General features: G+C 39.0%; 1 protein-coding gene and 1 non-coding gene across 2 annotated transcripts in view; both read right to left on the minus strand.

The window, feature by feature from the left end:
* Positions 1-2,316: 2,316 nt before the first annotated feature.
* IFT43 (intraflagellar transport 43) overlaps positions 2,317-26,084 on the minus strand; it is a 116,285-nt gene continuing 92,517 nt past the window's right edge. Inside the window, exons 6-9 of the mRNA XM_003756213.4 lie at positions 4,848-4,920; positions 4,497-4,572; positions 3,774-3,836; positions 2,317-2,767 (exon numbers count right to left, since the gene is read on the minus strand). Of these exons, the coding sequence (XP_003756261.1) occupies positions 2,648-2,767; positions 3,774-3,836; positions 4,497-4,572; positions 4,848-4,920 (332 nt within the window). The 3' untranslated portion in view covers positions 2,317-2,647. The remainder of the gene's footprint in view (positions 2,768-3,773; positions 3,837-4,496; positions 4,573-4,847; positions 4,921-26,084) is intronic.
* Positions 11,980-12,083, minus strand: LOC111720474. The gene has a single exon (XR_002770151.1). It is a non-coding gene; the product is annotated as a U6 spliceosomal RNA (small nuclear RNA).

Here is a 26,084-nt window from a genome sequence, read left to right on the forward strand (position 1 = left end):
ATGGAGGGGTTGGTCTCTCCTTCTAAGATCCCTTTCAACTCTTAAATTGATGAAGCTTCAGTAAATATAGAGGAGTTATTGACCTACAACTTGAGAGAATGGCCTAGAGCTAGCACTAAGGATCAAGTGATTTAGGGAAACAAAATCAGATAGTTATTTTGGAATCAAGAAAATCTGGTTTTAGTTTCCATCTCTTCATACTTGCAAGCTGTGTGCAAGCAGGAGGTGGGATTTTGAACTTCCTGACTAGCAAGTCTAAAATTCTAACCCACTAGGTAACTCTGCCTTTCACTTAGTGCACAGTAAGCATTAAATAAATGTTTTTTATTTCTACAATGTCGGCAAAGAGGGTTAAGATCTTTGACCACAATGAGAGGATCCAAATCAGTTCCGACTGATCAGTAATGAACAGAATCAGCTACATTCAGCAAAAAACAAAAACAAAAACAAAAAAAACCACTGGGAAATGAGTGTGAATCACAACACAGTATTTACACTCTTTCTGTTATCGTTTTCTTGCATTTTTGTTTTTCTTTCTAGGTTATTTTTATCTTCTTTCTAAATCCAATTTTTCTTGTGTAGCAAGACAACTGTATAAATATGTATACATATATTGTATTTAATATCTACTTTAACATATTTAACATGTATGAGACTACCTGCCATTTGGGGAGGGGAAAAGTTGGAATAGAAGTTTTTGCAAGGGTCAATGTTGAAAAATTATCCATGCATATGTATTGTCAATAAAAAGCTATAATAATAATAATAATAATAAAAAGATCTATGACCACTTGAACCCTACTAGGTCAGTATGGATGCCCGGTCTGTGGAAGTAAAAGGCCAGAAATGCTGATTTCTTGAGTGGCTTTTCCCAGTTCTTGGTTCATTTGGCCTTTCCCAAGCTCATCAGCTTTGAAACCAAGAGTGGGAAGAAAAGCAAATGACAGCACAGATCATAGACCCAACTCTTGCTCAGACTGGATGTAGGATCACTGAGGTTGGTCCTAAGGTACCTGAGGTGGTTGAATGAGCCAACAGCTGAGAGAGCAGTGACATCAACTGTTCCATGGTTTCATGAAAAAAGAGACTGGATGGAAAAGCTCTTGGCAGTCGTGAGATTTGCTCAAAAGAGAAGTGTGCTAGGCTGGGGTTGTGATTCCAAAAAGGAAGGGAAAAGGGGACCCCAAAGCCATTAAATCCCCGAGTTTATAATTAACGTAAAAGCATCTTCTTTTTCCTGAACCAGAAATGCACACCTCACCAGGGGAAGGGCACTGTGGTAACACAAAAATAACCCCCCAGTGGGTTTTTGATGTGCGGATCCTCTTTGTTTTTCTGAATTTTAATGAAGGGCTTTCCAGGCGGGAGGAGAAAAGTGCCCAGCCTTCCCTCTGGCCGAGGAGCTAAGCCCCATTAGCTGGTTGCTGGGTTGCACAGGTCTGTTCTAAGCGGCATCTCCAAGAGGTAGGCAGACTCAGATGAGCTGCCTCAGTGGGAAACAGATTTAAAAAAAAAAAAAAGCTTTCTCTTCAGAAAAAGAGCTTGGATTCAACTCTGGATTTTGGTTCACTTTAAGAGAGTGAGCTTGTGGTGCTGGGTAGCTAGCAAGGGTGAGAGAGGAAGTGTGACCTTTCTGAAAGGTTAAGGATCTCTGCAGGTGAGGAGAGGGAAGGTTTCATTTTTCAGACTGAGGCATGAGGAGGCAAAAGAGAAGGGATAAGATGGGGCCTTAGACATTCTAGGCATTTAATCATGTTTGCCGACTTACATCTGAATGGATAAATGAATCTTTCTGGCTGATGTCAAAAGATAAATCAGGGGAAAGCATGCTAGGATTACTAGATAAAAAGTGCTAAGAAGGATCCATTCTGGTGTCCATGGGAGAACAACTGGTTTCCATGCTACAGAAGCAAAAATTAGTCACTGGTGTGAATTCCGCTAAAGTTGTCTTTTTCTAAGGATCACAGGGCCATACATTTAGAATGGGTGGGGATCTTAGAGCCCATTAATTGCAATCCCTGCCCCTCCATCCTCTTACTTTATGGAAACTGAGACCAAGAGAGGTAAAGTTACATGCCCAGGGTCACACAGTTTTTATATGTAGCAGGCTCCAAACTCAGGGCTTCCTCTTCCCAGTAGGGAGGTTAGAGAATCCAAAAATGGTAGAATCCAAAAAAGCAAGACCACTTTCTGGCTTTTACCCATGACTCCCCAGAAGTGGTTACAGTATTTAAATCTGAGCTACACATTTCCACTGGGATGTAATCAAGACCACATTTTACATAATTCTAACTTTGAAAAGTACCAATTCAAATATGAGACCATTTCCAAGGATTTATTATTTGCATTAAGTGAGCCCTACTGGTAACAATGTCTTTGCCAACATCATCAACTGAATAGTAGAATGCTCTGTTCAGGGTTGTATCTGGGGCAGTTCCCACCTTGTCCCTAACCCCACGAAAATTTCACTTGTGGTCTAATGTTTCCCGCAGAGCACACATAAATATTCGTATCACAAAATATTCGATATAAAAATCTGGGCTCCTGCCAGCATTTGACTTTCTTTAGTTTCAGGCATTTTGTCTGAAAAAAAAAAACAGTGATTATTATGTACAGGGGTGAAATGGGCTATAGTCCGGCCAAGGGTTCAGGTGTGCTTGGGCTGCCCAACGGGCTCTTCTTTCTCTGACTGTCCAAGATCCCACTCGGTGAGAAGCTCTGAAGACACTTCGGTGTAGAGGTGATCCCAGTCCCAGCTGACGTCATCCTGCCAAGAGGGGCACCATCAAGTGAGACAAGAGCCCCTCCACCTTCCATCTCAACCAACCTCTCACGCCCATGAACCAGCAGCCGAGCCTGCACCAGGGCAAGCAGGGATAGTGGCTGGAACCAAAGGCATCTAACCAGCTGTTGGAGGGAGGAGGGGGCACTTTGATGAAGTGATGCCATTTTTAGTCCTCATGTCAGGTAAGTGGCTTTATAGGGTTCAGGCTTATTAACATACATGAAATTTAGAGCTGGATAATGATGAGTTAGTTCCTAAGGACCTCCCTCCACCCGCTACAAAGCTCAGTCAAAGTCCCTCAACCATCACTGGCAGCACACTCTCTACTATTTATGTCCTGGACCCTGAAGAAGCTTGCCTCCATTTAGCACTAAGGAGAAAATATTCTATATTACCATGCTTCCTGGTATGGGGTATTCTAGCAACATAAAACAAGAGCTTTCGGGGACTATGAATTAAGAATTATCAGTTGGAAGGGGAGCTAAATCCCACAAGGTCAAAAAAATTGGGGCCAATGTTTTCTAACTGAATTCCAAGAAATTCCAACTAACTTTCATTCTTCATCCCTCTCTACCTCATCCCTTCAACCTTCCCTTTTCTCAAATCCTGTTCTCTTTGCGAAGGCTCCTGATTACTAAACAGACCTAAGCATGATGTATGACTTAAAAGTCCATCCTTCAGGGTCATCCTTAAAGCCCAGGCCAAGGAGTGTAGACTCGGAGACTAAAAAGTATTTTTAAAAGGGGTAGGCTTGAAACTGACCAAACACTTATTAAGTATTAATACTGTCCAGAATGAATAATCATTTGGTTAGATCGTTTGGAGTCAAACTGGTAATAACTTCTCTGCATTTTCATAAATGAGTACATTGGGCACTTAGGAATTTCACTGGATGTCTCAAGGATCGCTGAATATAAATGCCTCTAAATGTCCTAAACTGTTCAGGAAAAAGGCATCCTATCAATTCCTGTGCTACTTATATCTATACCTCTCGAACTTCATGCTCTGGAGCAAGGACTTTGGTGAGAAGTTTCAGATCGATCTCTCCATCCTGTGAATGGAAAAAAAAAAAAAAAAGATGCAATTCAACTGCCTTATTAGCCAATTTTTGCAAAATGGCGAGAGTCAGGCTCAACGCCTGAAAATTAGATGTTATAAACAGTTTATTCCCCAATCCAGTGCAAGAAAAATCTCCCCACAAAAGAGTAGAGCTATGGGATGACTATATGCCCTGTGAAATGGAGGCAGCACCTTAACATTCCATGCTGTAGACACTGTTAGGGGAAAGTTGAAACAGTATCCCAGATTAGAGCGAGGAAGGATTAACTTCATGAGGATAGAATGGGCACTCTATCTATAAGACTGAATGGGAAGGGCAAAGTTGTATTTGCCAAAGGTCCACAGGGCAAGATATACTGATATCTGGTAAAATGTAAGGACCACAGGACTTAGATGGATAGAACATTATAAGGATGTGACCCAGGAGGATGGAATTGGGGTCATAGACACGTGAGAACTTCTACTGTCATATAGGTAGTAGTGGTGGGAAACAATTGATACAAAGCTGTGTGTGTTTTTTTTATTTGTTTATTTTGTCAAATAAAATAATATATGGGAAGCTCTTTGAAAACCTTAAGGAGCTCTACAGATGCTAGCTCTGATTACTGGCGTTATTATGAGTAGTAGTATTTACAGAAACCATCCTACTCACTAATGTCTGGAAGGCAGCGTACTTCATCAGGTCATTGTCTAAGTCACGATAAGTCATCACACGGTTTACTTGGATGCTGTGGAAGAATAATGAGAATATCAAGACCAATTCATGCTAGGCCACTGTTCTACCAGCCAATGGCACTCTCATAACACCAAAGACAAGATGAACACACTCAGAAACAACAAAATAAAAATTTGAGGGATGAACCCCATTTCTGGAAATATCTGAGACCAACATTCTCTCAAGGAACCAAGGTCTGCCATTTGCAATGGCAAATAATTGGAAAAATGGACAATTCATCTTGTTCCTTTATATTTCTAGCTGAGTGTCCAACCTCACTTCTCTTACCTAGGAGGGGCAGCCACCTTCAGAACAAAGTCTTCTTCCTGTACCTCTTCTAGATCTGGTATTACTGGAATATCTACGGGATGAGACAAATATAGGAATGAGAGAGATGTGAAAAGGATTCCTGACACTGATTCCCCTTTCCTGGTTATAAAGGCTCCAACTGGGATTTGAGGCCCACAGGAAACATCATGCCATTTCTTGCATTAGTCATAACAAATAACCCAGGATTGATGAAACTATCAAACATGTCAGCCTTTTATCGTGGCTTGCTTAGCATCCCTAATGGGACACCCGACACAGACATTAACACTAATATTCTCCTAACTGATACCATCTCATTGTGGACTCTGAAATACTCCAATCTCCAAATCTTCAGAAAATCAGAACTGTGAGGGACTCCAAGGTTAATGGAGAGATATGATGTGTTACCAATAACAAATTAAACACTGGAAGGACCATAGAAGATGTCATCCAAAAAGTAAGGAATCATAAAGCGAAGCAGGTGGATTATGCCCTGAGAAAGGGGTGGTAGAACTGCTTGAGCACTACTTGGCTGTCCTGGCCCAATTGAAGATATCTAGGGTTGCCTACATTCTCTACAGAAGAACTTTGTAAAAGTTCTACCCTAGATATCTTTTGTAAAAGGAGGCAGAGAGGTGGCAGAGTAGAGAGAGCACTAGGCTTGGAGTCAGGAAGCCCTAAATTCAACTCTGGCTTCAGCCACTCCCCAGTTGTATGCCTGAGCAAGTCACTTATCTCCTCTCAGCCTCAGTTTTCTCATCTGAAAAACAGGAATAGTAATAGCACCAATCTCTCAGGACTGTGGTTAAGGCTCAAAATAGGCTTACAAATGAGACTTTAATGCAGAAAAGCATTTTGTAAACTTTAAAAAGTGCTACAGAAATGCTACCAATTGCTATTCTATGAAGAAGCAGGATGGGAGGAGAAGATACAGAAGGATCAATCTGTAGTGGTGGGAGAAGTATCTAAACTAAAGAGAGCGCAGATCCATAGAAGTCTCTGACTATTGCTTACAGTCCAGGTCATCATCTAACTAGGATTCCCTAATGCTCCAAGAGGTGCCTCTTCTTCCTCAGGTGAGGGTGCTGAATGTTCAAGAGCAGTTTTTTCCCTTCACATGAGAAATACACACACACCACACACAGACAAAGAGACCAACAGATGGTAGAAAAGACAGAGACATGCAGAGAGGTGGAAAGAGAGACAGAGATGGATAGAAACTGAGAGATGGAGAAAGAGACAGAGGGAGATCTACAGAGAAACAGAAACAGACAGATGGTCAGAGATAGAGATAGGCAGAAAGACAGAAAAATGGACAGAAACTCAGAGACAGAGAGTGGGAGGGAGGGAGAGAAAATGACCACTAGCGAAATTCAACTACATCAAGCTCTTATTGTAGGCAATGAAACAGAGAAATAATCAGAGAAGAGATTAGTTGACATGATCAAGCAAGGTACCCTTTCTCTTAGGTTCTTTCTATAAGCTGAATTCAGCTTTATTTTAAAAAGAATATAATCATTCCAGGAGCATCTGGAAGACATTTTCAGACTATTCATTATTTAGACTTTGAGATTGTTCTAATCAAGCTTAGCTGGAACACAGAAATGTCAGTTCCAAATCTGGTGTCTATTACTACTCCCAAATGTGGTATGTCAAAGTTGAGGGAGGGAGGGAGAGGCAGAGACAGAGACAGAGACAGGGAGACAGAGACAGACACAGAGTCAGAGAGAGACAGGAAAAAGAGACAAAGACAGAGATAAAGAGAGAGAGTCACAGAGAGGGACACAGAGACAGAGAGATAGAGACACACAAAGACAGACACACAGAGAGAGTCAGAGAGAATAGGAGAGAAAAGAGGGAGGGAGAGAGACAAAGAAACAAAAGAGAGAGAGAGATAGAGGAAAGAGAGAGGAGAGAGGAGAGAAAGAAAATAAAGCATGGAAAAGGAGGTAAACAAAATATAAAATAAAAATAAAGGACGAATAGGGACATTAAAAAAGTATAAATATATACCAGTTATTAAACAATTAAGCTATGTATATAATGACCTACATTTAGGAAGAGCAAAATTGTTTTTCAGTGATCATGCAATATCCTTTATCTGACTGAGAATAAGGAATGACCACTAGTGCAGTCAGACTAAAGTGTTCTTTAAAAACAAACAAACAAGCAAACAAACTGATTTGCTGTGTATAAGGCATGAGCATTAAGAGCTAGGTGCAAATTCTGCTTTTATGACTCTCCAGTAGCCACAACAGACTCTGGGGGTAGCACTGTCCCCAGAGCCAACAGGACTGTCTTGCTCAGGTACCATAGTAATGAAGAAGCTGCTCTATACTCCATGGGTAATATGTCATTTTTGGAAGAAGCCAGTAAGCCGTTGTCTAGTACTCCCAGATTGTACTGCTGCAGCCTGAAATGAATATTCAGGAGATGGAAAGTCAGTTCTACCTGCTGAGTCTGGGGCTCAGGACAGGGTTTTCCGAAACTTCATTCTCCCTATACAACTCTTTAATTTTAGGGCCTATCCTGTCAACTCTGTACAGCTTCTCGCGGCTCTAAGGAGCAGAACTTCCACCCAATGTCCACTCTGCCCCTCTGCAGGCTCCCATCTTCGTGTCTGCCCTCCTTCTCCAAATGTGCAGAAAGAGTGCAATGCTGGCCCATCTGTGACAGATCAGAGGTCGGCTCGGGCCTTGGCAAAGGGGCCATTCGGAGCTACACTGGTGGGCTGGCCACACAGTGGGATTTCTCTCTAATTGGCTGCCTGGTGCCCAGCAGAACCCAGCAAACTGCCTGAGTGGGACAGAGCCTGCAATGACAGCAAGGCCGAGACAAGCTGGAGCGTTCTGGTGCGGTGACAGCTTGAGCAATCTCAGCAGAGCTGGACCATCCAACTCCCCAGCTCCCGGTGGAACAGGTGGCTATGAAGCCATTTTCAACTCAGGCAAACTTCAAAGAACCTAAAAAATATGCAATTTCTGGTTCACAAGTCGTATGTGTACAAAGGAAAAGGTACTTGGAGCTTCCTTATTTCCTAGACACACACACACACACACACACACACACACACACACACACCTCTGCAATGACTGCATAGAAGGGTCCAGAAAAGGAAGCTACATATAAGGACTGTTATACAATTACCTATGCTAAATGATGACCCTGCACCTCCAGAAACTTACCTAGAATGTTACTGACAGTTATTTGCTGCCAATGTTATTTGAGACCCTCTGGCTCTTGAATTTTAAAATTCAAGAAAAAAAATAGACAGCTCTGACAGAGAACATGTAAGATTCTTTGTTGTTGTTTAGTATTTTTAGTTATATCTAACTCTTCAGGGTTTTCTTGGCAGAGATACTAGAATGGTTTGCTATTTTTCCCCCCTGAGGCAATTGGGGCTAAATGACTTGTCCAGGGTCAAACAGCCAGGAAGTGCTAAGTACCTGAGGCCAGATTTGAAATCCAGTCCTCCTGATTTCAGGGCTGGTACTCTAACCATTGCTCCACCTAGCTGCCCGGTTTGCTATTTTCTTCTCCAGCTCAATTTAAAGATGAGAAAACTAAGGCAAACAGAGTGAAATGACTTGTCCAGGTCATACCACTAGGAAGTATCTTGTTGTTAACTAAAGTTTTCCTCAAAGGCTTCCATCACCTCAGTGTGGAAGAAGCCCTAGCTTCCTTGAAAGCTTTGCTAACTAATTTGAAAGGGACCTGACAAGGCCCACCATTACACAAAGGACAAGGTACAGACCCAGTGACCCAGCGACATACATATGGCTGGCCCTGGAATCAGGAGCATGTGAGTTCAACTCCAATCTCAGACATTTGCTGTGTGACCCTAGGAGAGTCACTGTCTGTCTCAGCTTCTTCATCTGTAAAAAGGATACTTCCCAGGGTTATTTTAAGGGCCAAATAAGATAATATTTGTAAAATGCTCATCACATTTTAAAATGATAAATGTCAGTTATTGCTACTAATGTTATTAGAAAGGCTCACTGTTACATGGCCACAAGGTAATGAATTTTTCCAGTCAGCGCAATTGTCAAGAGAGTCTGTCTTGAGCTAGTGAAGAAGGCGTCCTTCCACCTAAAAGGAAAAACCTTGTGCTGAAGTATATAAGTTACAGTCTATGAATTGGCTACAATGCTACTGAAGGCTCACCTACCCATAGCTTGCGTTCATGTTGGAAAGTGGAACACAACTTCTGCAATTAAGTTTAAAAGCATGTTTCTTATTTTAGCCATTTACTAATCAAATTGTTAAACCTCTGGACCAAACAGTACCTTCATCTTGGTCAGTGGATGGGCAAAGACAGCAATTTTTATTTATTTAGCAAATTGACGCCTCTATCAGCTGAATAGATCTCTCTTAGAAACATACTTGAGATTCATGCAGCCTAATGAATGAATTTGTCACTTTGAATGGAGAATGGGTTTTGGAATTAAGAGGGCTCGGTTCAAGTCCTGTCTCTGAAAGGGGGAAGGGCAGAGCAGAAGTATTCATTCGTTAAGAACTTACTATGTGCCAGGTACTCTGCTAAAGGCTTTACAACAACCCTGGGAGATAGGTGCTATTCTTGCCCCTATTTTACAGATGAGGAAGCTGAGGCAGACAGAGGCCAAGTAATTTTCTCAGAATCACTCAGCCAGTGTTTTATTTTTGAGGTTTGTTTGTTTTTTCTTTCATTTTTTTATTATAACTTTTTTATTTACAAGATAAATACATGGGTAATTTTTCAGCATTGACAATTGCAAAACCTTTTATTCCAATTTTTCTCCTCCTTCCCCCCACCCTCTCCCCCAGATGGCAGGTTGACCAATACATGTTAAATATGTTAAAAATATGTTAAATACAATATGTGTATACATGTCCATACAGTTATTTTGCTGCACAGGAAGAATCAGACTTTGAAATAATGTACAATTAACCTGTGAAGGAAATCAAAAATGCAGGCGGACAAAAACAGAGGGATTGGGAATGCTATGTAGTGGTTCACTCTCATTTCCCAGAGTTCTTTCTCTGGTTCTATTCATTTTGAACAAATTATTGAACTGATTTGATTCATCTCATTGTTGAAGAGAGCCATGTCCATCAGAATTGATCCTCATATAGTATTGTTGTTGAAGTATATAATGATCTCCTGGTTCTGCTCATTTCACTTAGCATCAGTTCATGTAAGTCTCTCCAATCCTCTCTGTATTCATCCTGCTGGTCATTTCTTACAGAACAATAATATTCCATAACATTCATATATCACAATTTACCCAACCATTCTCCAACTGATGGGCATCCATTCATTTTCCAGCTTCTGGCCACTACAAACAGGGCTGCCACAAACATTCGTAACCCTTCTTTAAGATCTCTTTGGGATATAAGCCCAGTAGTAACACTGCTGGATCAAAGGGTATGCTCAGTTTGATAACTTTTTGAGGCTAGTTCCAAATTGCTCTCCAGAATGTCAGCCAGTGTTTTGAGGCCATATTTGAACTGAGATATTCCTGATTTGGAGCACAGTGTTCTACAATGCCACCTGACTGCTAACAACAACCTTTATATAGTGCTTCTATATATCTGCCAGGAACTGTACTAAGTAGTTTTATTATAACCTTTGATCTTTACAACAACCCTAGGAGGTGGGGCTATACTTGCCCCCATTTTACAGATGAGGAAATTGAGGCAAACAGCCCTGAAAGTGACTTGCCCAGAGTGATCTGGGGATCTAAGTCCAGATTTGAACACTCAGGTCTTCCTGATTCCGGCTCAGCACTCTAGCCTACTGTACCACTTAGCTGTCTAAACTATATACACTCTCTATATAATCCTGGGCAAATCACTTAATCTCTCAGTATCATAGGCAACTATGGATATAAAATGAAGAGAAGAAGAAGTAGACTTGAGTTGGCAGTTTCCTCACCTGACACTGCCTTACAACATTTGAACTACAGGTTCTGTCTTTATCTTTAATGAAATATCCCTCAGTACCAAGGGTGGCCTCCCCAACTTCCCATCCAAAATCTCCATTCCCTATTATTTAGGAAGTGCCTAAAGACCCCTCCCTATTATTATTTTTGGGTGACCAGGCAGACCACAGGGATTCCTGGAGACACCAGGCTGTGGGCCCTTTCGGGGGGGGGGGGGTGTTTCAGTGGCTGAAGGGTGCAGCTTCCCTTACTATGCCTTATTAAACCTGGACCCATAAAGCAGAAGGTGCCCAGGTGATCTCAATAGCCACAGAGGGATATACCTTAAATATAAAGACAATTAACAAAGAAAGCCCCTTGGTTGCAATTAGCCAAAATGATTCCCAATTCTTTGAGTTAAATTGCCATTTTCCTTTAGCGATGATGGCTTTTCTTTTTCGATGTCTTTGTTCTTTGTGGCTCCCAGCCTCCATCCCTCCCCCCCCCCCTCTTGTGGTCACAGATTGTGATGCCATAAGCACAGAATTCAGATTAATGACTTGATAATGATGGATTTACATACAGAGCATCCTTCACTCAGGAAGATTCCCAAATAGTCTATGGAGTAGAGATACTGTCAGAAAAGCAGCCTGGACCAGCACAGAGCCACCTCTGGAAGAGGGGAGAAAAGCTTGATTTCCTTTCATTTTCTTGTTTCCCAGTCTCTTCAAAATATAACATGTTAGGGCAGAAGAGGAAGAGGAATCCAGTCTGCAAGCGAACTGTTTTGGGGGAGGGGGGTATGAACAGCACTCTGGGAACTGAAAACTGGCCAGAATTCTGACATTTGTACTTTGTGTCATCTCTTACGACATTGTCCAAACATTGGCATTCTCCTTGTCCAAATTCCCTAAGCAGTGCTCCTTGAATACAAATATTCATTCTTCATTCTTTTCAACTGACTTACAGATTTTTCCCCATATTTTGCTGCTGTATCTGCAACATACACAGCCAGCAGGGGGTAGTAAACCCATTCTCAGAGGGGTATTGCATAAAACCACCCACTGACCAATATTTAAATGAACACCTACTATGGGCAAGGGTCTACTGGGCTCTACAAACACATAAGAAATAATCCTTGACCTTGAGACACTTATAGTCTACTTGAGAGGATGTGATATGTGCATATAAAAAGCTAACAATATTACAAAAACATGAAATGCTTCAAGCATTTGCATGCTGTTTTCATGCAGAGGTCATTTTAATATTCTCTGCATCATTTCAATTTCAGTGTATATGTACCTGTCCCCAAACGTTTCTTAAGTAGCATTCTTTAAAAGAAAGAAGCAAGAGCTCTCTACGGATGCTTTCTGGAACTCTACTTCTATTAGAATTACCCTGCCTTTAATTGCTAGATAATTTGTTCCTCAAAACCTAATATGAGAAGCTAGCTTTATCCTTTCCATTCCATATCTAAGAAAATAAGATACCATGGCAAAGGCTCAGCACTAGCATTTCAATTTAGATCCTTTGACTCTTTTTCCTTTAGGGCCCTCTCCTCTGGACACAGATCTTATGCTGAGTAATGTATTGCCCTATGAGGGATAACATTTTGGTTGCCAAGAAGAAAGTTCTCCAGTGGTCCCCTAGGTAGCCCATGCTTTAGCCCAATGCATGAAGCAGGAATGCTGTGTGCTATTCCTGCCTCCCCCTTTTCCCTTTCCCTTCCATCATTCGTGCACAGGGTTCTCCCAGACATCCTCTCTGTAAGTGGGATGCTTTGCAATACCTGATAGGAAAAAGACTAAACTTGTGATTATACTAACATAGGGAATACCATCTACCAATGTAGATCAGAATCTTCTATGCAGCTTAACAGGGATGTCTATAACAGAGGGCAATGTTACTTAGCTTCATGCAACTGAGAAATAATTAACAAAATAAATGAAAATGTGATAGGACATAGGCCACATTTTAGTAGTCCTGTTTTTAATTTTTGTTGGACACTCCTGGCCTAGGACACTGAGATCTTTAAAGTGGGATTTGCTTAAAATCACAGAGTCAACCTGTCTCAGAGGCAAGATTTAAACCTTGGTCTTCCTGACTCAGAGACCACCAGCTCTCTATCCACTATACCCTATTGCTTCTTCAAGATCTAATAAAATAAAACAACATACAATATATGATATGATATATAATAATACAATATTAATCTTCCTGAATAAGTAGCCATTGAGACAACTGGTAGGATGATTGCTTATTGGGACTGTGATACTAATGTTAGCATTTATATAGCACTTTAAGATTTTATAAAGTTAAATAGAACAAGCATTTATATAGTGTTTATTCTGTGCAAGGTACTGTCCTCACAACCCTGTGCTATCATTATTCCCAATGGTACAAATGAGGAAACTGAGGCAAATAGAGGTTAAATAATTTGTTTAGGGCCACACAGCTGGTGAATGTCTGAGGCCGGGTGTGAAATAAATGACTCTAGGTATAGAACTGTATCTATGAGCCACTTAGCTGCCTTCTAAAAATATCATCTGATTTGATCCTTATAACAACCTTGTTGGGAGAATGCTATTATTAACCTCACTTTACAGATGAAGAAACTGAGGCAGACAAACATTAAGTCACTTGCCAGGTGAAGTAAAAATCAGATATTTAGTCTAAAGCTATATTTGAATTCAGGTCTCCGGACTCCACAGGTTCAGGGCTCTGTTTATGACATGACCTAGCAGGGATCCCTGCTCAGATTGGACCAGATGATTTCTACAATCCTTTCCAGGTCCAAATCTATCATCTTAGGACCTCAGAAGGCCAATCCCAGCTCGAGGACTCTGATCCTCTCACACCCAGGTCTGTGTGCAAGCTCGATTGATTCTGACTCACCTTTCTCTATTCTTACTGTCGTACCTCTGATGTAGCTTGTACAGTTTTGAAACTAGAGGCATAGAATTTTGTATTTCAAAGGGACAGAGTGCAAGGCTAAAATAATTGTTAAGAGCCAAATTTGAGGATTAGACTCTTCAAATGGGCAAGTTTATCAAGAAAGGTAGCATTACCTTGCTTTCTTTTTGACACAGTGTGACACAGATCTGCATGTCATGCCAATTAAATGCCCAAGAGAAGATGATGGTGGGTCTTAGATGATGGTGGGCTGGCATTTATGTCAAGTATTACATGATGTTATATTTATATTACATTATCATTACAGTAAAGTAGTACTCTGCAAAGTTCCAGAAGTCATTCTAGCTCATGAAATTGAATTGTTAATTATTGTTTTTTTAATGATACCTAATTTTTGCTTTCCAAATTGGCTTGCAATGAATGCTATGTCATACATTTTGTGATGCCCTGAATTAAGGATTCGCTTGTCTTTTGGTATTCGTGAAACAGAAAGAGATATCCTCAAGCCATTAGCAAGTTTGCAAGGAACACATGTTGAGAATTCTCTGTGTTCTCTATTATGGAAAGAAAACCTAAGTCATTTTGCAAATAAAAAAAAACCCACCAAAGGCTATATTTCAGTCTGGCTTCTAAGCCACAGCCCAGGTAAATTTCTTTCAGGAGAGGATCTGGCTTATTATACTATGTCCCTCCAGGTTTGCCTCTTTTGTTGACCGATTGTGGTTAGCAGTTTCAGAATGAAATTTCTTTGTAGGATGTGTGGATACTATTGTTTGTTTGTTCAGAGAGGGTTATTTGAGAGCTTTTCCTTTTCTATTCTTCATCCTGATTCCTTCCCAAAGGGTAAGAGTAGATACCAGAGCCATCTCTGATCACTTAGGGATCTGTATTGGCCCTTAGTGAGTTTTAGTTGAGCTGTAGCCTCAGTGAAAGTATGAGGAGAGAGGAAACTTCTTTTTCACTTGCTTTACTAAGTCTGACCATTAGGAAAAATCTTCCCATAGACATATATTTTATCTGATCATATCTAATTCCTTTCTGAATGATAAAGCAAGCTGATAGTCCATACCATCTGAGCATCTTTCTACTGATTTGTTCATACATAATAAACCACAGGTTTATTATTAAATGCTAGAAATTTTTAATAACAAAAAAGAGTAGGATTTAGAAATGATGCTCAGGGCCACCCCAAAAAGGTTTGATAAAGTTGGATACCTGACTAGCTCTGTCTCACAAGTCAATAGTTATCAGTAAGATGAAATTGGAAGAGCCCCCATAGCTGAAAAACAAAAAGAAATAACTTCTATTATTGGAGAAGGAGAAGATAACTTCAAACAACGATCATTATAATTTTTCTCTGCTGCTGCAAAACTTTGTTTTACTGAATGCTGTTACCTTCTGCATCACGTATGGGGAATTTTAAACAGCCAAATGGAAGAAGGTCTGATTGAAGATGAAGTTAAGTGAAAGAAATTGGTCTCATTTAGCACATGACAGGATTCATCTGTGTTCCCAAGTCCACTGAGGTAGCATCATGGGCGTTTCATATTCATGAGCTGCTGCGACACTGTGTCCCCTCATTTACAAAGAGCCGTGTTCAGCAAATTCCGTCCCTGTGGACACTCCATGCATTTCATGGTCTTGTCAGAGAGACATCAAACACTCCAGTAACCAAATACCAGAAAATGGCTTTAATTAGTGGATCTCAATCGTATAAATAATTTTTTTTCTAAGTGGAAAAATGGAGAACTAAAAAAAAAAAAAAGAAAGTGGAAAATGATAGGCAACAGGCTTCAAAAACCTGAAGGAACAAGGGAAAGAGGCAGACCCTGTGGAACAGACAAACAAGCTCAAGGTCTCTTGGAAGCCTGACACATTCCCCAGTGCAATCGCTGAATCAGAGAACAAGGTGGGATGTGTGTGTGTGCAAAAACAGCTCTCAGGGCACCTGGCAAGTCCATTTTATGAAGGCACATCCCTAGTGATTTCAATTGATTATAGCTGAATCCAGCTTGCCGGTCATTGACAAAGGGAGAAAGGACTAGGAAGCCCCCACTGGGGCAGGGCAGGCACAACAATAGGACCTTAGAAAACTGAAAAGAGAAAGTATAATGTGGATCATAAAATTCAGTGAGAATGCTACTGGGGAGGCTGGACTCACAGGTCCCCTAGGGGCAGTGATCGTGAAAGGTAAGAAAAATTCTAGGACATATCACCACATTGAGGGTGCTAACCACTAGTGGAAGGTACATTAAAGGTCTTCTATATATTAACATGCCAAACAGTGTTTTTATTATTACTGTTAGAGCAAAGACAAAGATCATAGATGGGCAGAGAAAGAAGATCAAAATAAGTAGCTAATTCAAACATGCACTTCAAGCTGTGACAAACTCCTTCGCCTAAAAAAAGATTGGAGAAGGGGCTTCTTAGTTGGTTTAGGTTTCTGAGTTAAATGAGACTCTGATCCATTTAATTTGGGATTTGTGAGATGCCTTGGCACAGAGAAGAGATTTCCTGGGAAGGCAATAGCACAAAATATTAAACTGCTGATGCTGGAGACTGGGGATTGATCACAATGACCATTTATGGACGACATCCACCCCTACTCTATTCATTCCTAGTTACACACTCAGTCACTAAAAATTTTGCCAGAATCAATATTAAGGCTAGTTTAATCTTCCCAAACTACTCAAAATTTGGAGTGATGAAAGATCTAGTAAGGTTTTGCTGAATTAGGAAACCCAGATGGCAGGAGTTTTAAAACCATCCGTCTAAGACAGAGGGTCAAAGAATTGATCAGTGCTGCTCCTAAGAGTGACCTCTGTGACATTAAGGGAATGCTGATACTTAATTTTATTGAAGAAATTCATACCAACAATGATTGATGAAAATGAAGGCCAGCTAACAATTGTAGAAAACAGTTCTACAAGAACATAATCTCTCAGATTTTTCATTAGTATCAACTTCCCCTTGTTTTATTATATTTTTTTCCTCTGAAGCTACACTAAAGACAAGTAGGGATAAAGGAATTGAAGATATGAGAAATGGTATGTGTGGCCATGTGTGTATAGAAAGGGGTAATGTTGGTCAGAAGAAATAGCAATGGGAGAATGCTCTTCAATAAGGCCGGAGAGAAGTGATATGGCATTAATGTAACAGAGAAAGCCTTCTCAGAACCTCCTGTGGAAGTGTGTTAGAGACCAAGCATATCTGATTCTATTTCATCCTCTTCATGTTACATTGAAAAAAAAAAAAAAAACAAGACAAACTACATTTCTTTTATGCTAAATCCTTAGGTTTTGTATTTTTTCCTTATATATATTTATTAAAAAAAAAAAAATTTGCCTTTGATCGGTGCAACCCGTGACATCCCCACATACAGAATGCTTCTGAGAAGTTCCCTCTGCACAAGGCCACTGCTGGTGACAGTCAGCCGGTTTTGATCACAGCCATCCCGAATCGGATTTTCATAAGATAGATGAGGAGTCTTACTGCTGCTCTCTCTCATATCAGATGAGAAACAGAGGGGGAGGGGGAGAACGGGTCCTGAGGGAACTGCGCAACAATCAAGAGCTCTGTGGTTCTTTCTCTGTCCCTCCACTGCTGCAATTTTCAAAGGAGTTTGCCTCAGGCAGTTTTAAATGATGGTGTCTCAATTCTGTAATCATCTTTCAAGAGCTTTTTCTTAAAGGGTCTTTTAGGTAAACCCAGTCCGTCAACTACACTTATGGACTCAGCAATCACATTCCCAATATGAGTCCCTTGGTTTGTGTATATATAGATATGTATATGTATGTATATATGCATACACACATGCATGTAGTACATATATGTGTATTTGTAGAAAGTAAGTGAAATTTAAAGATGGAAGAAATCTATCTAGCCACACTCAGTTCATCCCTTACCCAGCATAAGAAATTGTGAGTAATACTGCTTATTCCCTAGTGTTTTGCCAAGTACAGGTTTTAATTTCTGAAGTGGAGGGACACTCCTTACAAACTAATCTCCATGTATGTTGCGTCTCACTGAAAAGACTTTTCTAACCAAGGGCAACTATAAGTTATGTCCTAAACCATAGAGTGAGGTGATTTAACAGACAGAGGCAACTCTAGATGCATGAATGTGCCTGTCTCTTCCTATCTAATCTAAGTGATATCTGAATTCCTGGTAGATGGAATAATACACTTGCAAAATCCAAACTAAAACATAATGGAATATTATCTATTAACGATGATAATATTATGCACCCCTCAAATACCACCTTTCTTCTGCTTCTTTCTTTACTGCAAAACATAGTATGTCCCCACACAATTCTTATTTGAAAGAGGCGTGTTTACAACTCTGAACTCTTTTCTAAACAAATCATCAAATCTCTAGCCACTGTGTAGTTTCCCTAGGAAACTGTTCTCCATACCAGAAACTTGTGAGCAATCAGGGCTTCTCTTTATGGGATGTATGCAATCAGTCCAGTAAAGTTCCCTTTACATGGGCTTCGAAACCAGATGGGACAGTAGCAAGAACATGGAGACAGATATAGAATCAGACAGAACTAAGCAGGGTTAGTCCCATATTGTCCTTATTCTGTCCTCCACATTCAACTGGACCAGAACCAGAGCTGGTATAGAATAAATAACTTGATCTCTGTAATGATCTCAGAAAGATTTAACTCTTTTACTTTCATCAAGTGCTAATGTTAGGCAATTTGTAATTTATCACTTTCCTCCAAATGGACTTCGGCATGACAGAATGCTGACAGTGCTTCCCTTTTTCATGCTCCTGGAGGAAGGTTAACACAACCTGCTCCCAATTAAAACACACACACACATACACACACACACACGCCCCAAGCAATGATATCTTTTAGTAATGAGTGAGCATTCTCAAGACTCCAAACCAGGTTTCAATTTTCCTATTCATCTCTTCACAAGGGGGAAGGGAATGCAAGCAAATTACTTGAATGAATTAGCATGAGGGGAAAATTCCTTACAAAGAAAGTCAATTCATAGATAACTGTCACTGTCAGAGAGGTATCGATAGTAGCACAAAGGGCTTCCCATGAATGTGGAAGGTCTTCTATCATTATACTCTCTCACCCTCTGTTTCTCATCTTCTATCATTATATTCTCTCTCCCTGTTTCTCATCTTCTATCATTATACTCTCTCTCCCTCTGTTTCTCTCTATCTGCTTCTCTGTCTCTCTGTCTCTGTCTGTGTCTCTGCCTCTCTGACTCTCTCAACTCTCTGAACTCTGTCTCTCTCTCTCCGATTCTCTCACTAGCTACTATGGGTTCAACTATCACCTCTATGAAATGACTCTTAGATCTTTCTGCTAATCTGAGCATCTTTTCTTTACCCCAGTCCTGAGCCTCACCAATTGCCTCTTCATTCTTTCTGTTTTGGGGCATCTCACATTCGCCAGGTCCAAAATAAAACTCAATCTTTTCACCACTCCAAACCATCCCCTTTTCCAAATATCCCTCTTTCTATGGAAGGTCCTGCCATCCTTCAATTTACTCAGGTGAACAGCTTCAAAGTCCTTCTAAACTCTTCCCTTCACATCCAAGTCTTGTTCTTTCTGCCTTCCCTATATATCTCCCAATTGTCTTCCACTATCTATACACACAATTATCACCTTTCTGCCTGCCCTCATCACCTCTTACTTTCACAGTCTTTTGATGGGTCTTCCAAGCTCCAGCTCTCCCTCCTCTAATGTATCTTCTCACTGTAGCCAAATTGCTGTTCTTAAAGTACAATGCTAACTACGCCATTCCCTAGCTCCTGAAGTTCCATTCATTTTTCCCTCTTCCTTTTAGGAGTTCTTAACCTGCAGTCTGTGAACTTGTTTCTTTATTTCTTTCTTTTTTTTTTTTTTAAAAAGCTAACTATTCTTTTATAATTTTATTATTTATAATACATATATAAGTATTTAGAATATTCTTTTTTATACATTCATTTCAAAATAATAGATTTCATTTTTAACCTATAGATTTTTATTTAATGCATTTAAAAACATTATTCTGGGAAGATATTGCCAAACTGACAAAGGCAATCCATAATAGAAACAAGTCAAGACCCCTGTGCTAGGATAAAATATGAATGCCTCTTTTGGATTTCTAAGGTCCTTTGCCACCTATATTTTGAGGTTTCAATCTACCTTTTAGGGGCTATTCTACATTACTTTCCTTGCCTCATTCCAAGTTCTGGCCAAACCAGACTGCCTGCTATTCCACATAAATCATATGACATCTCCTGACTCTGGCTTTGAGGAGGTTGTCCCCAATCCTAGAATTCACTTCTTCCTTACCTCTGGTTTATAGAATCTCCAGCTTCTTTCAAAGATCGGCTCCCAGCCTGAACATCATTCTCAACTTCTCATTCACTATTTATAAAATGCAAAGCATGTAATATAAAATTACATGCTTGGGAAATACCAAGATAAATAAAGTATGATTACATCAGCTCATAAGAGCAGCATGGAATAAAAAGTGAGTAGAATGAATGCTGGGCTTGGCATCTGGAAAATTAGGGTTCAAATTCTGTGTCTGATACATAAAATCTATTATATAACATTTAATCACAACTACTCTCTAAAATGATTAGTCCTTTGTGACAAACATAGGTGAAATGAGCTTCTATAGCAACAAAATCACAAGTCCTTGTTATATATGTGTATGTGTGTGTGTGTGTGTGTGTGTGTATACACACATATATGCATAGAGATATTTCAGTTTATATTATATAAATCTTCACAGAATAAAGTTATTCTCAATTCTCCTTTTTCTCACTGCTTCTTTCATTTTATTCTTTCATTCTCCAATGGTATACCTAGTACTTGATAGACAGTTTATAGCTTCTCTAGGATTTGCATGGCGTGTCTTCATATGTTACACCCCACTTTTGGGACACCTTCTTAAAAACTGATAATTGCTAGAATTTACATAGCTCTTGAAGATTTGTAAGGCACTTAACATGTGTTAATTTATTTGGTTCTTACAATAACCTGGAAGGTAGGTACTCTTATTATTCCCATTTTACATATGAGGAAACTGAGATATGGAGAGATTGGATCACAGAGCTAGTTAAGTGGCTGAAACTGGACCTGAATTCTATGTATCTTGTTCATTAAGGGTTGATATCTAATGAATCCATTTTTCTTTCTAATATAGATGTCAATATGACTTTAAGACTCTAGGGTGGGTTTTGTTTTGTTTTGTTTTGCTTTTTGAGGTTATCAGGATTAAGTGACTTGTGCAAGGTCATATAGTTAATAAGTGTCTGAGGTAACATTTGAAAAATCTAGAAGAGAGTCACCCACTATAATTAACCATATGCAAAGCTCCAGAGAAAAAAAAGATGGGTTGGCCAAAATGACTACAGGAGAGACTAGAAGTAATGGACTAAGAAATAAGAAATGAAATTATAAATTAAATTAGACTTCAGGGGGAAAAATTAAAAGAGAATAAATAGCTTAGAATAGAAAGTAGAAAATCTTAATAAAACAATGGACTCCCTATAAAACAGACTTTGGAGCAAAGAGGACTGTGACTCTGTGAGGGTAACAAGAAATATTAGAAATACTATTTATCTACTATCAAAAATAGCTGGCTTGGAAAATAGGTTTAGAAGAGATAATAAAAGAATATTAGATTCCTTGAAAATCTTGACCAAATAAAACTTTGATAATATATTAAGAAACCTTAAAAAAAACTGCTCAGATGTATTAGAACCAAAGGGCAAGTGAAAAGAAAAAGAATCCACTTCTTGAAAGAAACCTCACACTGAAAATATCTAATAATGTCAGAGCCAAGATCCAGAGTTTTCAGGTCATGTAAAAATACTTACAAACAGTTAGAAATTCTTATTGAAAGAAGACAAGAAGGAAGAATTCAAGAAGCAAAGGACCATAGTCAACTTCATACAAGACTCAGCAGCAACTACATGAAGAAAAGAAATTTTCAGGAAATTATATTACAAAAGGCAAAAGATTAATGGCTTACAACCAATAACTTACTCTGCAAAACTGAACATAATCTTCCAGGAGAACAAATATACTTTTAATAAAGTAGGAGATTTTCAAATACCAAATATGAATGGAAATTTTGGGTAAACAAAGCCAATGAAGAGAAACCTAGAAAGATAAATATATTTGAACAACTGGAAGGAGGTGAATGATGATGATGAATTCACATTCTAATAGGAGATATGTTGCTTCAGAATCCTGTTTTCAAGAGTCACAGAGGGAGATAAAGATGAGAAACACAGGACTTAGGTGTAGGTTTGTTTTATTTTGTTGGTTTTAAGAAAAAAAAGAATAAAAAAGAGAAAAAGAAATATACTAGGGAAAATGGGAAATAGGGGAAAATTACTATTTCATATAAATAGATTTCACAAGAATATGAGTACACAAAAATTTAGGAAAGGACAGGAAAGTGGTTTCTCATGACCTCATTCTTCTCTGACAGTTAATGGATGGAGTTTAGTACTAAGATACATTAAACTCAGTAGTGACACATAAAGAGAAGAGGAGGACAAAAGAGGAAGAGTATAAGCTAGGAGAAAGTGAGCATACAAAAAAAGTCAAAATCACCTTCAAGGTTTTAAACATTAGGTGAAAACTAAAAAGAGAGACAATGTATGAGGAACACAGCTTGCTTTTTCAGCACATTAGTTCCCAAGCTGTCTCATTTGTCTATCTATGCATAATGCTTGACTTAAGAAATACTGCTATTAGACTTGTCCAGGGGTGTGCTGGAGCCAGCTCATACCAATTTGAGAGAGCTGTTAAATTTTTCACATGAGCATTTTTAGCTTGGAAACTGGCAAATCAAAGCTTAGTTTGTTGTTTTGTTGACTGTCTAGATTAAGAAAGTGATAGAGAAAAGATTAATAATGTAGATTAAACTTAAGTGTCATAGTTGTTAAGTATTTACCATTATATCCCTGCTTATACCCCAAAGATATCAAAAAGTCAATAGATACACATATTTATAGCAGCATTTTTTAAGTAGCAAAAAAATGGAAATAAAGTAGGCTTCTATATATTGGGATAGCTGAACAAATTATATAATATGAATATTATACTACCATATGAAATAATAAAAAATGGATTCAGAGAAACTGGAACATTTATATGAATGATACAGAGTGAAGTAAGCAAAACCCTGAAGTAAGCAAAAGCCCTGAAGTCAGGAGGACCTGAGTTCAAATCCAGCCTCAGCATCAGATACTTAACACTTCCTAGTTGTGTGACCCTGGGCAAATCACTTAACCCCAACTGCCACAGAAAAAAAAAAAAAAAAAAAAAAAAAAAAGTGACTTGAGACATTATGAGATACTATAGACTTGCCCAGGGTCATATGGTAAGTACGCATCAAGGGCAGGGCTTAAAGCCTTAAGTTTTTGAACTTAAGGCCAGCCTTGTAACCACGTGCCATGCATGGAAGCACACTGCAACAGTGCACAGAACAAGAAGGATCAGAGCTCCCCCATACTGCCTGCCCTAGCTAGATGACCACTGGAGGACAATATTTTAGGTGTTACATTTTCAAAACTGTGTTCACAGGTGGATGTTTCTGTAAAACACTAGCCAGGAGAGTATATCATATAAAGGTTGAATGATGGGCTTGGGGCTACTTAGTTTGATGAAAAGAAGAATCAGAAGAAAGAGGTCCCTGTCTTAAAATATTCTAAAGGCTGTCATGAGAAAGAGTCAACTGACTTAGGATCATAAGATTTAAGAAAAGTTAGGGACCTCAGAACTCATTTAGTCTGGATTGTCTGATTTATAGAAAAGATTCAAAAAGCATAAATGAATTTGTCTTGAGTGACAAAGGTAGTGAATAATGGATCCAAGATCTCTAACTCCAAAATTAATGCCATGATTTTGTTTTGTTTTGTTTTGTTTTTTACATTTTTTTGTAACAGTGAAAACTCAGAGCAATGGGTACAAGTAATTGGTAGGTTTGAATTCAAAATAAAGAAAAACCTACTTGTAATTAGAACAGATCAAAAATAGAATGGGTACTTCAGGAAAGAGTGAGCCCCACATGACTAGAGACCTTGGAGAGGATCAGGATAACCACTTATTGGGAATGTGGGGAAGGTGTTCTTGCTCAGTTACTGACTGGACTAACTCTGAAGTTCTGTGGTTAGTGTACTACTTCCATCACTTTTAATTTTCTTTAGAACTACTATGAAGCTAGTTATAGTAACAGTGTCGTGATAACCTCTATCAGTTCCACTGATAGCCTCATGATAGCATCTACCTGACCTGACCCTGTTGGCCCAAAATCTTATTTCATGGGATCCCTCCAGCATCTCTTTCTCATGTCTTTCTGAGGCCAGTAAATTTCCTCTCATATGTTTCAGGGAAAATTTTCTGTTGGGGGAACTGCCACCCTAATTTCCCATGTTCCTAGCACCCTGCATGATCCTTCGAGCCTTGATAATCCATGCAAACTCATCAGCATCCACATTTCAATTCACACAGGTCCAGTGAGGCTCTTTTCAGTTCTCCTGAAACCAAAGACCTGTAACTTGCTAAGAAATGTCTCTCCTTTGAATAGAATTTTCCTGCTATGCACCAATTGCCACAGGCACAAGAATACATTATCCACAAATAATTTTTATAGATTTGATGGAAAAGAAAAGATATGTAGAAAGGAAGAGCCTAATTGACTGAGGATTCTGGTCCATGACACTAGAGCTTCTGTCTCTCCTCAGCAATTCCTTCTGCCCTAGGGGCCAAATGGCCTGGCCCCTGCTCTGAGTCTTCCTTCACCACCAAGCCTTAATATGTAGGTAGATAAGACTTCAGACTCAGGAAACCAAGAGTCAATGGCTTCAAAACAATTAAGTAAATGAACTAAAGTATATTTGTTACAAATAGTCTCAGAAGTGAAAGGCTCTTAAAAACAAAGTAAAAATCGCCACTGAGAAGAACCAATATTACTTCCATCTAAAAAACAGGGGCACAAGAACAAAAGTATAGCTCAATATACAAATATACAGCCTAATCCCATTGCAGCTAGGTAGTGCAATAAAAGGTGCAAGATTTGGAGTCAGGAAGACCTAGATTCAAATTCAGCCTCAGACACTAATTGTGTGACCTTGGGCAAGTCATTTAACCCTGTTTGCCTCAGTTGGCCTCATCTGAAAAATGGAGATGAAAATAGTGCCTCCCTCCCCAGGCTTTTATGAAGATCAAATTAGATAATATTTGTAAAGTGCTTTGCAAACCTTAAAGCATATGATTGTTATTATTATTTTATTAATTTTCACTTCAACGAATTAAACCAAAATATGGATAAACAGGACATCACCTAACAATAAGTGATTTCAAGTCTCCTGGTTAAGATGAATTATACCGCAAGAACTTGGAAATATCCTTGCTGACCTGTAGTCTGTGATCTGTGGATGATTTGGAGACAAACAAATGTCTTGATTTTCAAAGAAGGAGATGGAGTCCAATAAGAATGATGTTGACCCCAAACAAAATTCTAGAATGAATCTAGAATTCATTGGAAAATGGATAGTTTGTCTGCACTCAAAAAGGAAATCAATAATTATATGGAGCTAGTCTGAATTCACTAAGAACAAGTTATAACAAATTAACTTTAATAAAGATGTTATTTTGGTGTTAATTTCTTTAATTTTTCTGCTTGACATAGCAGATAATCCTGAACTACAACAGTCCTTTTAGTTCATCTGCTTTTCTTCAAAAAACACCCTAACAACGATTTTTATTTTTGAAGTTGGTAGAAAGACAGTATGGAGTCATGAGAAAGACATAGCATTAAGAGTCACAAAACTTCAGTTTAAGCCAAGGCTCTGACACTTAGTATAAGTATAATCATGAACTTTATCTTTATGACTCTGGGTTTCCTCATTTGGAAAATAGGTAAAAATAAAAGCTGTTATTAACTACCATGTAGTCTTATTGTAAGGAAAGGGCACTGTAAATGATAAAATTCTTGGGTATATGGGAGGATAATAAAGGATGGAAGAAAGAAGGAAGAGATCCTGTGCTCTGATCTTGGTTCTGTTTTCTCTGCCAAAGGAAAGGATCTTTGGACTGTAAGTAAAGAACAAAAATGGCAACTTGGAAGATATAATATAAGAAGGGAGATAACAAAAGAACTGGCTACCCCTTGGTAAGTTCATGTTACCCAGAAAAATTACATCTCAAACTATTATAAGAAGAAATAGGTGTGATTGCTGGGCCACTTTCAACATCTATGAAGGATGCATTAAATGGAAGAAGTGATTGGATAAGATCAGATTTGTTCCAATTTTAAGAAAAGGGAAGAGAATCAAATGTGCAAACTACAGTCCATCAAGTTTGACTTCTGTAAATAGTTTCATAGACTTAGGGAAGAAAGGGATCTAAAGTTTAGTTCAA

The sequence above is a fragment of the Sarcophilus harrisii genome, chromosome 2 (genome assembly GCF_902635505.1).
Source record: "Sarcophilus harrisii chromosome 2, mSarHar1.11, whole genome shotgun sequence".
In the NCBI taxonomy this organism is placed as follows: Eukaryota; Metazoa; Chordata; class Mammalia; order Dasyuromorphia; family Dasyuridae; genus Sarcophilus; species Sarcophilus harrisii.